Source organism: Brienomyrus brachyistius, chromosome 3, assembly GCF_023856365.1.
Source record: "Brienomyrus brachyistius isolate T26 chromosome 3, BBRACH_0.4, whole genome shotgun sequence".
Classification (NCBI taxonomy): domain Eukaryota; kingdom Metazoa; phylum Chordata; class Actinopteri; order Osteoglossiformes; family Mormyridae; genus Brienomyrus; species Brienomyrus brachyistius.
Window position 1 is genome coordinate 30,091,538 of NC_064535.1, and position 16,066 is coordinate 30,107,603.

The 16,066-nt window shown below is 40.6% G+C and overlaps 1 protein-coding gene across 4 annotated transcripts in view; it reads left to right on the forward strand.

The window, feature by feature from the left end:
- srgap1a (SLIT-ROBO Rho GTPase activating protein 1a) overlaps nt 1-16,066 on the forward strand; it is a 107,558-nt gene that overhangs the window by 63,995 nt on the left and 27,497 nt on the right. For 3 of the 4 annotated variants that reach the window (XM_049007600.1, XM_049007601.1, XM_049007602.1), the window contains 5 exons: nt 4,490-4,552; nt 11,800-11,982; nt 12,858-12,986; nt 15,205-15,426; nt 15,951-16,052. In XM_049007600.1, the coding sequence (XP_048863557.1) occupies nt 4,490-4,552; nt 11,800-11,982; nt 12,858-12,986; nt 15,205-15,426; nt 15,951-16,052 (699 nt within the window). The remainder of the gene's footprint in view (nt 1-4,489; nt 4,553-11,799; nt 11,983-12,857; nt 12,987-15,204; nt 15,427-15,950; nt 16,053-16,066) is intronic. The other variant, XM_049007603.1, reaches the window with a different exon arrangement.

Genomic DNA, 16,066 nt, shown 5'->3' on the forward strand with positions numbered 1-16,066 from the left:
GTGCTGGAGTAAGAAGCATTAATTACAGGCTGACAGAAGCAGGCCATGGGAAGGGTCCACTAAGGGCTGCTCACATAGGCCCAGTGTAGTGCCAACACTTCTCCTCACTGCCCCAGGAGTGCTACAGACACGGCTGGCCCTTCTTATGCTGAATAAGATGGTTTCTCAGCAGAAAACGTTTCATTGGAAATTAAGTTGAAATACTTGGGAAAATGCAGTGATAGAAAGTGCTGCCATGATAACAGTGATGCTATGGGTAAGTTACGCAGAAGCTTGGCAATGAGGGCCTTCAATCCTCATCTGTTTGGGCCACCTCGGAAGGAACCAAAATCTGACAGTGGAGGGTCATCTCCATGGGAGGGAAGCTTGTAGTTTACAAATTGTGGTATTACCTTGTACCTCATCTGTGCCATGCACGTCTTAGAATCTGAATTTGAAGATCACGTCTGCTCTACAATATATCCATCCATCTTCCGTACGAGGTATTTTCAACACAGGGTCATGGTGGGAGTCTGCATTTTGTATTGGGAAGCACAGGGCAGAAGTAGTGGTGGGCGATATGGCATAATTTATTGCGACCAGTGGTAATTGTATTCACCTTACACATTTCAAAATTATTGCAAGAATCGTGATACAGTACTACATGCTAAATAAATGAGTGAGGCAAATAGCACATTACAAAAGTGTGCTGTCAAGGAGTCAGTTAGCCATAAGTGCAATTAGGCTGAATTTCCAGTGAATGCCCATTTAGAAGTGCACTACTTGACACTATTGTTATGACGGAATAAACCGACAAACACATATCACACGCCTGTGTGTTTGGATCCTGCAACAAAAACAGACCGATGTGAAACAAAGCAATTTCAGCCTGCTCAACATCTCAATTTGCTGACTAAGATTATCTTTGTTTAGTAATTAGTGAACTAAAAACCTTTTTGATCTTTTATAACAAGTTAGCTAGCTTGGCAATAAACAAACAAACAAACAAATAAATAAAAACCTTCCCGGCTTACCATAAGATTTTGGAGTGTGTTTGTGGGAATTTTTCCCCATTTATCCAGAAGAGCTTTTGTGAGGTCAGCAACTGATGTTGGATCTGAAGGTTTAACTTATAATCTCCATTATAGTTCATGTTCGTCGGGGTTGACACCAGGGTCAGTTTGGATCATTCAAGTTCTTCCACAACAAATTCACCCAACCATGTCTTTATGGACTTTGCTTTGTGCACTTAGGCACATTCCTGCTGACATAGGAATGGGCCGTCCTGTATTCCTGACTTGTAATCTGTCTCATTTTCTGATGCCGTTCCACACTTAAGCCTTCAAAAGCTTGCCTGTGGAATAGCACTAAGCATTTGCAAATCTGCCACAGAAGAAGTGTAGCAAAAACCGCGTGTAGAAAGACAGACAATTGAGAGGTTCTCCTGAGTTGTAACTGATAACTGTCAGGATCGCTAGTTAAGCGGGTGAGCGATGGTCAGGCAAGGAGGCGAAATACGGGGAAAACGGGGATTTAATGAAGGGACGGTCAGGGAAACAGCTAGGGAACATCGGATGTTGACTAACATCAATGACGGACAAAAACTAAGGCAAGACATGGACTGAAATAGACAAGACTGGGCAAAATAACGACGTACAGCTGGGTACGATTGGGGAAGCACACGTGGATAATCAGGGGGCGTGGCACACACGAGGATCGGACGAGCCGGGCGTGACAATAGCATCTATATTTACAGCTCTTGGAGCAAAGTACTTAAACTTTTTATTCATTAATACCTATGTACGTATTTGCAGATTTGTCTACACATTCACACACCAATGCACGCATTTATAGATTTGCCTATGCATTGACAGATCTATGCATGCATTTACTGATTTGTTTACACACAGACAAATCTCAGTACACTTGCAAATCTCATTACACAATTCTTTTACAGGTGTATGAATCTGATTACACACATGGATTTTTAATACACATTTACAGATTTCTATAAATAACTTTACAAATTCAATTCAATTTATTTTTATATAGCGCTTTTCACAACAAAGTTGCCCCAATGCGCTTTACAGGAGTGTGTTGTGGAACATCCTTAACAGGGATAACGACAGAACACAGAAACAGTGAAAATGGAAAAATGAAAGAGAAAGCCAGATGACAGCAGAGGAGAGGAACCAAAAACTCCCAAGTAGGGAGAAAAAAAACCTCTGGGGGACCAAGGTCAACTGGCAGCCCAACCCCCCTGGGCATGCTAACATTACTGGACAAAGGTAGAGAAGTAGCTGGATTTTTTGCTAAGAGCAAGGTGTAAACTGTGATCCGGTCCTAGTTAAAGTCCATCAGTGAGACAGTCCTCCACATAGGCCTGTGTCGGGTGGCAAGATGGAAGCTGCACCGACATCGTCATAAATCGCAGTTCACATCTGTGAGGGCACCCTTCCGTAGACCCTGATGGCAGCTCAGAAGGTGCCCCCTCGGGCACCCTCCAGATTTGTACTAAGGTACAAATCTAAATATGCATTTAAAAAAATCTTTTATACGTTTTATAAATTTGATTATGCACACATGGATGGAGAGGGTCAGACAACTCTCCATACGCATTTGCAAACAATTTTGCTACAATAATAGCCACATACAATTAGCAAAAGTAAGAACAAATGTGATGTCATTAGGCAAAACTTTAATGTATATTTGAATGTCATCGGCATAGGAATGATAATTAGCATCATGTTTTCTCATTATGTTACCTAATGGCAGCATGTACAGAAAAAACAATAAAGGGCCAAGAACTGATCCCTGTGATATGCAGTTTTGACCAGTGCCATTGATGGCAATACAGTTTTTTAACATTCGAACATATTGATATTGAGTAGTCAAATGTGATTTAAACCACTTTGACACTATTCCACACAATACAAAATCAAATTCAAGTCTTTGTAGCAGAGTAAAATGGTCAATCATGTCAAAGGCTGCACTAAGGTACAAAAGCATTAGCACAGTCACATTGCCAGCATCAGTTGCCACTGTTATCATTTATGATTTTAGTGTCAGTGCTGTGTCCCTGGCAGAAGCCCAATTGGAATCCGTCCTGTATGTTGTGTCTCGAAGTATGACTGAAGTTGAGTCTTCAATCACGAACAACTTTTTCGCTATGACAGACAAACTTCTGAGAGCAAAGAACTTGTTGCTAAGTGCAACAGCTGCTGGTGTGCAAGAGCTCTTGGCTCAGAGCTCCTAGGACCATGTCTGACTGTGACCCAGGGCTCGCATGTGCTGGCTGCTGGTGTTGGCTCCGAGGGACGAGGGACTATAGCCAGATCTAAGCTGGCTGTGTGCTCTAGTTGAGCTGTATCTAAAAATCCCTCAGTCTGATTAATCTTCACTTAAGGTACTAATGTGCCCCTCCAATGCGCCCATCCTGTCCTCCAACTCTACTGTTCACTTCTGGCATACAATGCTGTCAGGAATGTTTGCAGGACAATGTACGCTGTACACAGAAGCTACAAGACACAGGTGCAGAAATGAATCACAACTTTCCCTTTTGATAACAAGTGATTGTCGGAGGTCGTCTGTGGCCAGGGAAGGTGGTTAATCTGTCAGAGTTTGGAGATTAGCTTGTGGAAGATTATTTGACTTGTCAAGTTTTCCTTCTGATAAATAGCTGTATTTATATATATATGTAATATATACGTCATCCGCACACACACACACAATACCATTCAGAGGCACCACATTTTTCAGATGTAGTTATAGCCCAAAGTACCCCAAGGAAGCTCCTGAAAATCCAGGGAGAATATGCTGTCTTTACAGTATGCACATAAAATGCAGGCAGGATTCAAACTCAGCATACGTGTAATTGGTCATGTGATGAATTTTTGCTAGTGAAGTGAGGATGTATCTGAAACCATAATTTCAATGTTTTTCCGCCTGTCTGTATAAAAAGAAAACCACATTATTGCTTTGTCATTGAGTGCTTAATGAAATGGCCTTAAAGGTGAGGTATGATATGAAGAGATGCTTAACAGCACTTGCTTTATGCTGAGTTGATGGGTTAGTACTAGATCAGTGGGGTTCCTTTCCACTCAATTGTTTTCTTGGTCAATTCATTTTCAGCTCGCTTTTATAATATCTGCTGATTTAAGTGGGTGCATAGGACTAAATCTATATAAATTAAGACCAATAAGTTTTAGGCTACAATTAGGGCATAAGGAGAGAGATCTCGGAATTCTCCCATACTGCTTAACTATTGGATGCCATAGTGAAGGCCAATGAGAGAATAAGTCTGGAGAATGTGATCTGATTAGATGACATTTTGACTAAAAATCATGGGCTCAACTGCATTTCACACATTGGTTGTTTCTAAATAAAAGTTGTCCACTGCCCAGTTTTTATTTTAATTTGCCTGTTGTCAAATGACTGTTGTATATGTATTTTTATTCCAACTGATGTTAACCATGATGCATTCATTGTAATATGTAATATTTGTTTACAGAGTAAGGAGATCGTCTTTCAGCTCCAGGAGGACTTGATGAAAGTTTTAAATGAGCTGTACACCGTAAGTGCTGTTCTTTTCCCTGTTTTCAGTGGGTTCCCAGAAAAAAACTTTTTGGATTGTTTGTGTAATGTTCATGTTATTTTTAATACGTCATCTAGGTTACGTGTACAAAAGTGAGCAAATTTAAACTGGGAAAGTTGGAAAATAGCGTAGATCACAGGTTTCAAATTCAAGGCCCACAGGCCTCATCCAGCCCGTGCTATTGTATCCAGCCTGTGTAATAAAATCTTAAATCTATCAGAACTGGCCCACCAGTATATAGTGCACACATCAGTGGCATTGCTAATTGCAGATTGCACAGCAGTCTGTCCATCAGTCAAGGTAGAGCTGCACGATTTCACTTCGTGATGCACTCACAATTATATGGCGCATGCTCAATAATCACCAGGGCTTTGGATGACGGCCAAAACATTTGTCTGGATGCCAGCATTTCAGTACTATGTGAACATTTACTTATGCACACAATTTGGTAATCAGATTAGTAGTGCACCTAAAATGTTAGTAGTCTGTATAAATTAGGCATATCCTTATGTTTAATAAAGCGTGGGACTTTAAAGTGCTCAAAGTACTGCCACACTGCCAACACCTTTTTACCTAGTTTAACCACAATTTCACCTCTTTTAAAGAATGATGTGGCTGTTGATCAGCTTCTTTTTTCTCTGCGTATTTGGTGCTTATGGCTACCATGATTAACCAACACAGTAGCATGTGGCATTCTCCACTAACTGAATTTAATAAACATAAGGATACGCCAAATTTATACAGATTACTAACTTATGGGCATCACGATATGCATCTCGTTAATATTTTAGGCATACTAAAACATTAATGCCACTGATGTGTTTTTTAATATTCAGTGTGATCTCTCAATTGTTTTTTTAATGTATAAGCCTAGTTTTTTCTGCATTCTAAGATGCCTTGAGAGAATTTATATCCATATTTCTGTATGAATAATTTGTTATAATACATCAGACTAAACAGGATCAATTTAAACTGCTTTTCAATAAATATTGACCTGGTTTGGCCCTCAAGTTAAACCCAGTTTTTAATTTTGCCCCCCTCTGCGAATTGAGTTTGACACCCCTGGTATAGATGTATCACCTGTACTCCAAAGATTTAGTAAAGTTCATTGTTCCAAATTACCAAACATGAGTGAGAAATCATAAACCAAGAAGGTTTTAACACAGTGAAAACCCTGCTGTATATCAACCCTGCTGTACAACTTCCACATATACACTCACAGAGCAATAATATTAGGAACATCTGCATATTCATGCAACTGTGTAATAAGCCAAATGTGGCAGCAACACGATGCATAAAAGTATGCACATACCGGTCAGGAGGTTCAGTTAATGTTAAACACAAGAATGGGGCAATGGCTACTTCCAACTATTACTTCCAGCCACTTTTGTTATTCTGATGACAGAGGGTAGAAGAGCTGTTTGTATACAATCTTTGGTCGGGCTACCTTCTAACGTCCTACTACGTTTCCCCTTGCCAATGAATGGTTGAAGTTTGCTTGCATCATTGGGTGAAGCCTCAGCGGAGCCTCCATGTTATAATAATTTCCGTCATCTATTTGGCATCCAAGGCATCAGAGACGTACTGCAAACATGTTGCCAGAATATGGCAGACATGCATGAACCCTGGATGTTAATAAATGGGAAAAGTGTCAGATGGACCTCTGTAAAAGTAATTTGTAAATCTTTAACAGACCTCTGACCATGGGACTAGGTACCTAATCCACCAACCAACAGATAATTCCCACTCCTTAATTGCAGCTGTCTGGCTTGGTTTGACACCCAGGAAAAATCATGTTTGTAATTGGCCCCTATGAATGGGATGCAAAAGGTTAACCTTTTCGGAAGCAGATGTGAGCTTTTCTGTTTGGCGTGTATTAGGACCTGAGAATAAGGCTCACATAGCTCAGATTTTCACAAGGTAATCCTTGCAAGTCATCCATTAATCATTTAGCTACGCAACTGCTAGGAGGGACAGATGGCCAGATAATTTATTTATTTATTGAAAGAGGTTTGTTTTTTGTCTAATTCATTCATTTTCCCCTACAAGAACAAGAACTGCCTCACAAGCTTTACAAAAAGGAGCATTCATCAGCTCTCAGAGTCCAGAGCCCAGGTCTCAAGGTGCTTCATAGCAGAGATGGGGATTCAAATTTGTGAATCAGACTCCAATCGCTCTTAAATTGATTTCCGACTCAAGTTGCAACTCGTTACTCGGACTTGACTCTGACTCCTTGAAAGCGACTTGTGAACAATAAGAGGCTTTAAGGCTCTGTTGAAATTTCTACACATGAGGTGTTAAACATGCTAACACGCTGTTTCTGTTTTGCCACTAGTTCAAATTATGGACCTGATATGACAAAGTACGGGATATTCTTAGTGTTATTTTACATTAGATGGCACCACTTAGAAAAGGGCGTTGCTTAACATGTGTCATAAATTATATATAGCCTATATTGTGTTGTCATATAGTGATACCGAATGGTATAGATTATCATAAACCTGATAATTGAGCAGATATGTCCCAAAAACACAATTTAGCAGGTATGTCCCAAAAAAGTTTCTGACTTTCCCTTCCAAGTCAAGCTGTATTTTCTTACAAATTAAAAAGTGCTTGCACCTCACTACACACAACGCGTAGTGTTATGTCTTAACACGCATTCACATTTAACGGTTTTTAATAAAGAAAAAACATAATGTCTGCAAATAATTCAGTTGAATAGTAATATCACTGACCACTCTCCCATGACTAAAAGAGAAGCACGACTGCACACACTAATTTAACTTTTTAACATGGAGTTCGTGGTATTACTTGCATAATCATGTCTTTCACAAGCTGAGAGACAATTCAATTTTATCCATTAACTGGAGTTTTTGCTTTCGAACGAAGTGTAAAAATGAAGATAGTGATTTACTTTAACATGCAATTCCTTTAGCAGCATGAAAAATGGGGTTTTGGTTATTCTCATTCATTAGCCAATCACATTACTGTAACATAGTTGAGGGCATAGTCAGGTATGGTTTGGTCTGGCTGCTTCATTCACAGAAAACTTTTTTGTTAATCATGTCAAATAAGGTTTCAGTTGTGTGTGTGTGTGTGTGTGTGTGTGGTCCAGGTATACATTACTGTACATTGTGGGGACATTTGAATGTCTCCACAATGTGACAAAAACTGTTATTTTTGACATTGTGGGGACCATTGTTTTAGTCTCCACTAGGGGAAATTCAATTTTATGAAAATCTGTGACTGCAATCAAAAAAAAAAAAAAAGGCAAAAGACTGTTTTGTTACTGGGGGCGGCATGGTGGTGCAGTGGTTAGCACTGTCGCCTCACACCTCTGGGACCCGGGTTCGAGTCTCCGCCTGGGTCACATGTGTGCGGAGTTTGCATGTTCTCCCCGTGTCGTCGTGGGGTTTCCTCCGGGTACTCCGGTTTCCCCCCACAGTCCAAAAACATGCTGAGGCTAATTGGAGTTGCTGAATTGCCCGTAGGTGTGCATGTGTGAGTGAATGGTGTGTGAGTGTGCCCTGCGATGGGCTGGCCCCCCATCCTGGGTTGTTGCCTGCCTCGTGCCCATTGATTCCGGGATAGGCTCCGGACCCCCCGCGACCCAATAGGATAAGCGGTTTGGAAAATGGATGGATGGATGTTTTGTTACTGGTTGTTACGGTTAGGGCTTGGTAGGAATTAAGGTTCGAAGTGTTGGAATTTGGGCTTTGCCCAAAGAAATGAAGAGTCCTCACAAAGATATGAATACAGGTGTGTGTGTGTGTGTGTGTGTGTGTGTGTGTGTGTGTGTGTGCGCGTGCAGATATTTGAATGTCGTAAAATTTGGACCTTCATTGGACTATGTAACTGTTTTGTTCAAGGGGTGTCTTCATCATAACATTATTTTTGGGAAAGCATTAGTTTTAAAATCTACATTAGAAAACTACTTAGGTTGTTACAAAAATGTTATTACTTCAAAGCCATTTGAAATAGCGATTACTTTGAAAATGTATATAAGCCTTTTTGAACAGTTTTTGAACTGTTTTGGTGATTCCCATTTAATTGCATCAGTTATTAACAGAAAAAAAAATAATGGGGGGGTTACATTTTTGAAAATATAGCACCATTTAATTAAAAGAACAGTTCAAATATAGTGAATGATAATTCAGCTATGGGGCTCTATTATACTGATACCCAGAGGTGAGTATCGAGTGATATAGGACAGTGGAATACAGCATTAAAATTCTGTGGCTTTTCAGGTCCTCACCCACCCTGCTCCAGGCGGCTGAATGTCACAGAACATGTGACCACCTTTTCCTAGCTAGCTGTCTTGATTACTTTTATTTTGCTTCAGACTAGCAATTTTACCTTGCGTCCTTATGGTTCTGCAAGGATGTAATCCAGGGTGTCTGCTAGCTTTACCATCTGCCTCCTGGGTTGGGCTACTGGTCGATCGCTATCCTACGATGCATAAGTGTATCTTCAAAACAGATGAATTAATAGATTTGACTGTCCAATCTTAACCAGATCATGTAGTCATGCAATCATTTAATTATAGATGTAAAAAAAAACATATATGGAATGAGGTTTTGTTTGAGAGAATTGCTGCGATTTGGTCCAAACCAAGTCAAATACAGAAAAACCTCGGATTGCGAGCATAATTTGTTCTGGTAACGTACTTGTAATCCAAAGCACTCGTATATCAAAGCGAATTTTCCCATTAGAAATAATTGAAACTCAGATGATTTGTTCTACAACCCAAAAATATTAACGTAAAAATACTTAAAACAAATTAACCTGCACTTTACCTCTGAAAAGAATTGTGGATGGTGTGAAGGAGACGAGAGAGAGAAGAGGGTTATTTTGTAGGACGACTTTCACTGTAACTAACGAAATCACTGTTATCTGTTGGCTCACTGGAATCTTTTTCTTTTTGTGTGACTTTAACAAGGAACCTATTCAATGACAGCTGCTTTTACCTCCTTCTCGATTTTGCGGAAATGTGGACATTGCATTGTCGTTAAACAGATTCATCACTCGCACTGCTACACCCTTGTTCGGGTTTTGACTATACGAGCGAGGCACGCCGACTGAGACCGAGTGTGGAACACGATTACCCACAATCTCGCGGCGAGAGGGAGTTAGTTGTAATTATGTGACGCTAGGCAGACAAAGCATATACGTAATACTCGTATTGCAATACCTCGCTCGTTTATCAAGTTAAAATTTATTTTAAATTTTTGCTCATTTTGCAAAACACTCGCAAACCAAGTTACTCACAATCCAAGTTTTTCCTGTATATATTTTCTGCAGTTTAGCAATGTGGTTTGCACCGTGGATCAGCATAGGAGCTTGCTAGTTTTAAAATGCTTACACTTCCAACCCTGCCTCGTGACTCTTTCACAACTTGCTGACCCATTGGTTGAGAATCGCTGATTTAACGCATAGTCTAACAATAAACTAGGTCAGCATTTTTATGGTTCAACAACTGCAAGGAAATAAAGAGGATAAAGCCACCCTTAATGGCTCTGTCTGATAGCTCTTTATTGGTCAGCCTACAGCTCATATATCCCAAAATGAACTGAACTGAATTCTCAAATATTGGAGGGAAGATCTCTTGGTGTTGGATGTTAACTGGATATCCATCCGTCCATTTTCTGTAACTGCTTATCCTGTTCAGCCTATCCCAGAGGGTACGGGCACAAGGCAGGAAACAACCCAGGTTGGGGCACCAACCTATCACAGGGTACACTGAAACACTGTTCACTTACGCAGTCACACATAAGTACTAATGGGTAACTCCAATGCACCTCTGCATATTTTTGGACCTCAGGTGGAAAAACCGGGTTTTACAAACCCCATGATGATACAGGGAGAATATGCGCACTCCATCACATGGAGCCCTATGGAGACTCCCAGAGGTGTGAGGCAGCAGTGCTAACCACTGCACGACCACGTTGCCCCCTAACTGGGTATCCATCCATCCATATTCTATTATCAGTTATTTAGTGCAGGGTCATGGTGAGTTCAGAGCATATCCAGGAAAGCACATGATTTGGCATCCTGGATCAGGTGCTACGTCATTACTGTAGGGGATGTCATCATGGAGAGAACTCCAAGAGTATAAAATTTTAGTATTAAAAACTCATAATGAAGACGATTAAAAAACCTCAGTCTCTCAGCCTGAGTGAAGGACTGGCCATTCTGCCTTGTAGCCAAATGCAGGGTATCTAAACATTCCCTGTGTTTGTTTCTTTTTGAATGCAGCGGCTCCACATACTGGCCCTTTGTGTGTTATAAATAGCATTTGTTGTGCTCCAGTTAGCCTGCTGTGTGATAACATCACACTTCATGGTGACTGCCTGCTTCCTGGAGTCCTGCAGCCAGCTGCTGAAGCACGCTAAAGTCATTCGGAGCAGCCTGATGAATTACAGCTTTCAGAGACACGTAAATAGCGAGGTCATCGTTCTTTCCAGTCACCTAAGTCCATGTAAAGGTGGAGGCCAGGGAGTGGTGTGCTAACAGGCTTAACAAAGGACACTGAAAGCAGCATGTGGAAATGGTTTCACTTACAACTTCTTTTGAATGGAAGTGGCTTGGCAATGCCTTGATTGAGTGGACCTGGGTTATAAGTAGGTTTGAATCAGCAGCCTATTACCAAACTCTGATTTGAGGAGTTTGGCAGATTTCATTATTATTGGGATTTCAAACCACCCAGGCATTAATGTAAGACTTTTAGACTATATCTGGAGTGGCCTGTAGTTCTGTCAGCTAAGACTTTACACCTATGATTAGAAGGTTACTGATTCAAATCCTGTGGTTGGTAGAGCGGTTTCTCTTTTGTGTCAATGAGTAAGGCCCTTATCCCCTTGGTCTTCCAAATGTATGTCACTTTGCACAAGATCATCTGACAAAATAAATATAAATATCACAGTTCAACTGCCTGCTCATTTTTTAATGTCGATCTTGAATATTTTCTTGAATGTAGTTTTCAGTTTGTGTTATGCTATGCAGTTGAACACTTAGGTTTAAGGTAGACATGTTGAATGTGTAGAGGCTCTGGAAAACATGTTTTAATTTGTGCCCAGCTCATGCCTGAGAGACGTGACCAAGCACGACAATAATCATGCTAGCAAAGCAATTAAAATCTTAGGCTGAATGTGAATCTGGGTGTGCTGCCCAGAACCCAATGAGCGGTAGAGCTTGCGATGAGATGCCTTTACCTTCTGGCCCCCCAGGTCATGAAGACGTATCACATGTACCACACAGAGAGCATGAGTGCCGAGTGCAAACTGAAGGAAGCCGAGAAGCAGGAGGAGAAGCAGGTGGGGCGAGCAGGGGACCCTGTCTTCAGCATCCGCATGGAGGACAAGTGTCAGAGGCGCAGCTCCATGAAGCGGATCGAGAAGATGAAGGAGAAGGTCTTCTTAATGTCAATCCTGTACTATATGATGATCTCTATACCTGTGTTATGGCACATCAGGCCATATGGCTCAGAATAATACTTGTTTAGTGTTCACTGTCAGTTTCCTTTGAGTACACACTTCTGTCTGAATCACCTCAAATAGATGGGCATTTCACTGAAAATATTTAGGTTAAACCCCTTTGTCAATTCCAGTGATCTTTGGGTCATACATTCTGATTAACCACTATTGTACAAACTACACATTTTGATTATTCATTGAGAGAAGACATCAAGTCAAATATCTGTGCCCATTAGCAGGATACCTCCAGGAGGTACTTCTGTTTCACGTAAAACTGAGACACTTAAACCAGGAAAAAGTTATTGTAAAAACAGCTGTTTAACAGGCTAATAAAAAGCAAGTGCAGTTTGGTTCATCAGGATATGTGTTTATGCAGAGTCCATAATAGATTTTCTACGTTGACATCATGCTTTTAAATGATGGCAAATTGCAGTTGGTCTAGACTGCTCACATCTGGTGAGCCGTGGGTTATCTGAAGCTTATCTGTGAAATTGCTATCTGTGCTGAGAAACACCATCCCCTCACGGGAGAGAGTGGGATTGTGTTTGAGTGCCTCCCACTACCCCACTGCTCAGGACAGTACACCTAGATGGAGTGAGGTGCAGGTGTTCCATCCATGAGGAAGAGGTTCTGCAGGGGCTTTGTGTATCAAAACTTTTTTCCTTCTTTTTGGCCATTTTCTCAACATGCTGGTCTTTTTAGAAGTTTTTAGAAGTCATCTAGGAGTGATGAAGGTTTTGAGGAACACAAAAATTGCTGTTACCTTTGTTCTAATATCCCTTTAATCTGATTTTTCTTCTCCTGCTCATCAGCGCCAGGCCAAGTACTCTGAAAACAAGCTGAAGCTGATCAAAGCACGGAATGAGTACCTTCTAACTCTAGAGGCAACAAATTCCTCCATGTTCAAGTACTACATTCATGACTTGTCTCATTTAATTGATGTAAGTATGGAAGAATATCACATATGTATTTTGTTCACTGCCATTTTCTCTTCACTAAAAGAATAATACTGACAACTTCCTTCTTAAATCCTCCTAGCTCACCTTGTTTGGGAAAAAATTCAAGTGAAAGATTCCTCCCTGTATCCACTTCTGCAAACGCTTGGATCTCAGGAAGTGAAAGTGGCTGTGCTGCATAGAAAGTAGTTTTATTGAAACTGGTTTCCGAATCGGTTTGTCAGTAAAACATTATGCCAACTGAAAGTGTAACTACCATCCCTGAAACAGCAATATTTTCTGGGGATACAGTAAATGTCCACTTTATTACCATTTTGTGCACTTCTCTCTGACCATGGAAAAAATGACTTTGCTTAAACATGTAGGCGAGTCTGGTGCACTGGTGCATTGGACATATTCCTCATTAATTATTCATGCTACTGCTAATTCAGTACAAGAAAAGAATTCCATTAAAAGTACTGTAGGCCCATTCATAGAACACACTGTCGTCAAATATCAAACACTCTCCTGTGGATAAGGAATGGTAAATAATATACTAAAAACACTGAACATGTCACATTTGATGAATTACTGTTTTGCATAACCCAATGAAGACTAGTATAGAGACTGACATCCTCTACTGATGTATATATTGAGGAGGAATGTGTAGGGCCCTTCCCATAATGACCTTGGGGTGTCTGCAGGGTATTAAGTCATAAATTCGAGTTAAACCTAGGCCTTGAAATGTCTTACATTTAGGTTTTCTAAGTATATATTTTAGTCTGATGTTGAAAAATATTTAATTTATATTTAAATGTGACTGACTCTGAAGGCTTATAGTACAAAGTCTGTTTAGCCTGCATAGCTGAATTATTTGGGGTTTAACACCAATTTTTTTTGTGTTTGTGCTAAAGTAGAATGGGCTGTAGCTGTCAGAACTCTTGTTACCTAGTTATCTTTCGTATGGCTTCGTCTGTGAAAGTATAAATTAAAATATTCAAGGATCTGCCACTTTTAATCTAAGTTAATTTTTTCTTTGTTTTGACCGAAGTTTCTTGCTGGGAAGATTTCTCATAGTCACCCATGCCTTGATTGTCACTTTGTAGAGTTTGATTTGTTATTTTTACAATTTTTACCAATCATTTTGGACCTTTTTATAATACAAACTTGAATGAAAAGTGGGTGTAGTCACTGTACTGTAAATGTATGGGTATGGATTCTAAGCATATTTCCGCTTACAGTTTGGTCTTAAATTCGGCTTCAAGTGGTATTTAAAAAGTCTTAAATTTCACATCACAATCTCTGCAGACACCATGGATCTATAGATTGAGGGGGAACATTTAGGGCCCTCCCCCTAGTAATCTACAAATTGATGGAGCATGTGTAGAGCCCTTCGCCTAGTGATCTGCAAAATTGAGGGGCAAACATGTAGGGCCCTTTCCCTAGTGATCAAAAATTGGGGGGGGGGTGTTTAAGGCATCTTTTCTAGTGATCAAGAGATTGAGGGGAAACATATAGGGGCCTTCCGCTAGTGATCTAGAGAATAAGAGGGAACGAGTAGGGCCATTCCCCTAGTGGTATGCAGTTTGCTCACAAGGAATGCATTATACAGTGATTTTTATGGGTTTTTATGAATTTGCCTAATACAGACATGATCTCTGCCCTAGAAGCCAGTTTTTGTAAGTGGTTGTCTGTTTCAGCTGTGGTGTGTCAGTAAATTCTGGACCACCTTGTGGCATTACACTCCCAGCTGGGTCTCTGTTTACTGCCCTAGAACTGGTCCATGAAAATGGGTCAGAGAATTATGAGGCATACTGTATATTCTTTTTTAACCTCAAGAATAAATATTCCATTCCAAGCCATGCTGGGAATGCTTACAAAAATGTAGCAGCAAGGTCAGTTGAGCTCTGTTTTCCCATTATGGACTGATAGATCATGAGTGTTGACCCCTGTGACTCGCTAGTCTTCTCCCAAATCCCATAACCTCCTCAGCTGGTTCCTTTTTCCCAGGTCAGCTTTGAGTTTCTAGGTCACCATGGTGATCATCTATCCTTCAAGCCTGAATAAGTGGGAGTCTGACTGGCTGGTCTTATTCTGTTTAAATGTTTTTTATCTAGCAGAAATAAAGATAGATGAGGTTAGTTTCTAGTGGTAAATCATGTTTCAAATGGAAGCCATTTCCCAGCAGTTGGTTGAGACTGGATTGTGCTGTTCTGTTGGGCAGTGTTGTGACCTGGGTTACCATGCCAGTCTGAACCGGGCACTGCGCACCTACCTCTCAGCGGAGTACAACCTGGAGACATCCCGCCATGAGGGCCTGGACATCCTGGAGAATGCTGTGGACAGCCTGGACCCCCGCAGTGACAGACAGCGGTTCATGGAAATGTACCCCACTGCTTTCTGTCCCCCGGTGAAGTTTGATTTCCAGCCACACATGGGTGATGAGGTCAGTAAATAATGCCTATTGCTGCAGTGAAGGAAAACGTTAGAATGTTCCAGAACATTTGTGTTTACACTATAGTACTATATTGTTTTAACATTTGTGATAACACTATAGCACATTTCCCTAATTGCATTTAGTTAGATTCTTGGCTAAAAGATCTCTTTAAATAAGATGTATTTTGGGGGGGGATTAAATCTCCTGAATGTAATTAGCTTTTAATTGCTCTTGTTACCGCCAGGTTTGCTCTAATGATGGAAAAAGGCGAGCTTTCCAAATTAGCCAAATGGCCAGACTTTGCCTCAGGATAATGTTAAAGCGCACATTTACTGAATCATTGGTTCTTTTTTCCCAATCCTACATTAGATTCCTGGATTTAAACCTATACAAGTGAAGAAATACAATGGTGGATTATCCACTTTAAACATAATTGTCATTTTTGTGTTATAAAAAAAACAAAAAAACACATCTAAGAACCCCTGTGAGCTGAGAGGGCTTCCTGTCACATGACATCCTCTCTTTCCTATTAGGTGTCTCATATTACTGCCCAACCTCCTGTACAGGCTGAACTTGTGCTGAGGTTTCAGCAGCTGCTGTCCCGTCTCACTACGCTGAACATCGAGAATGAAGAGGTAACTCCTGCCCC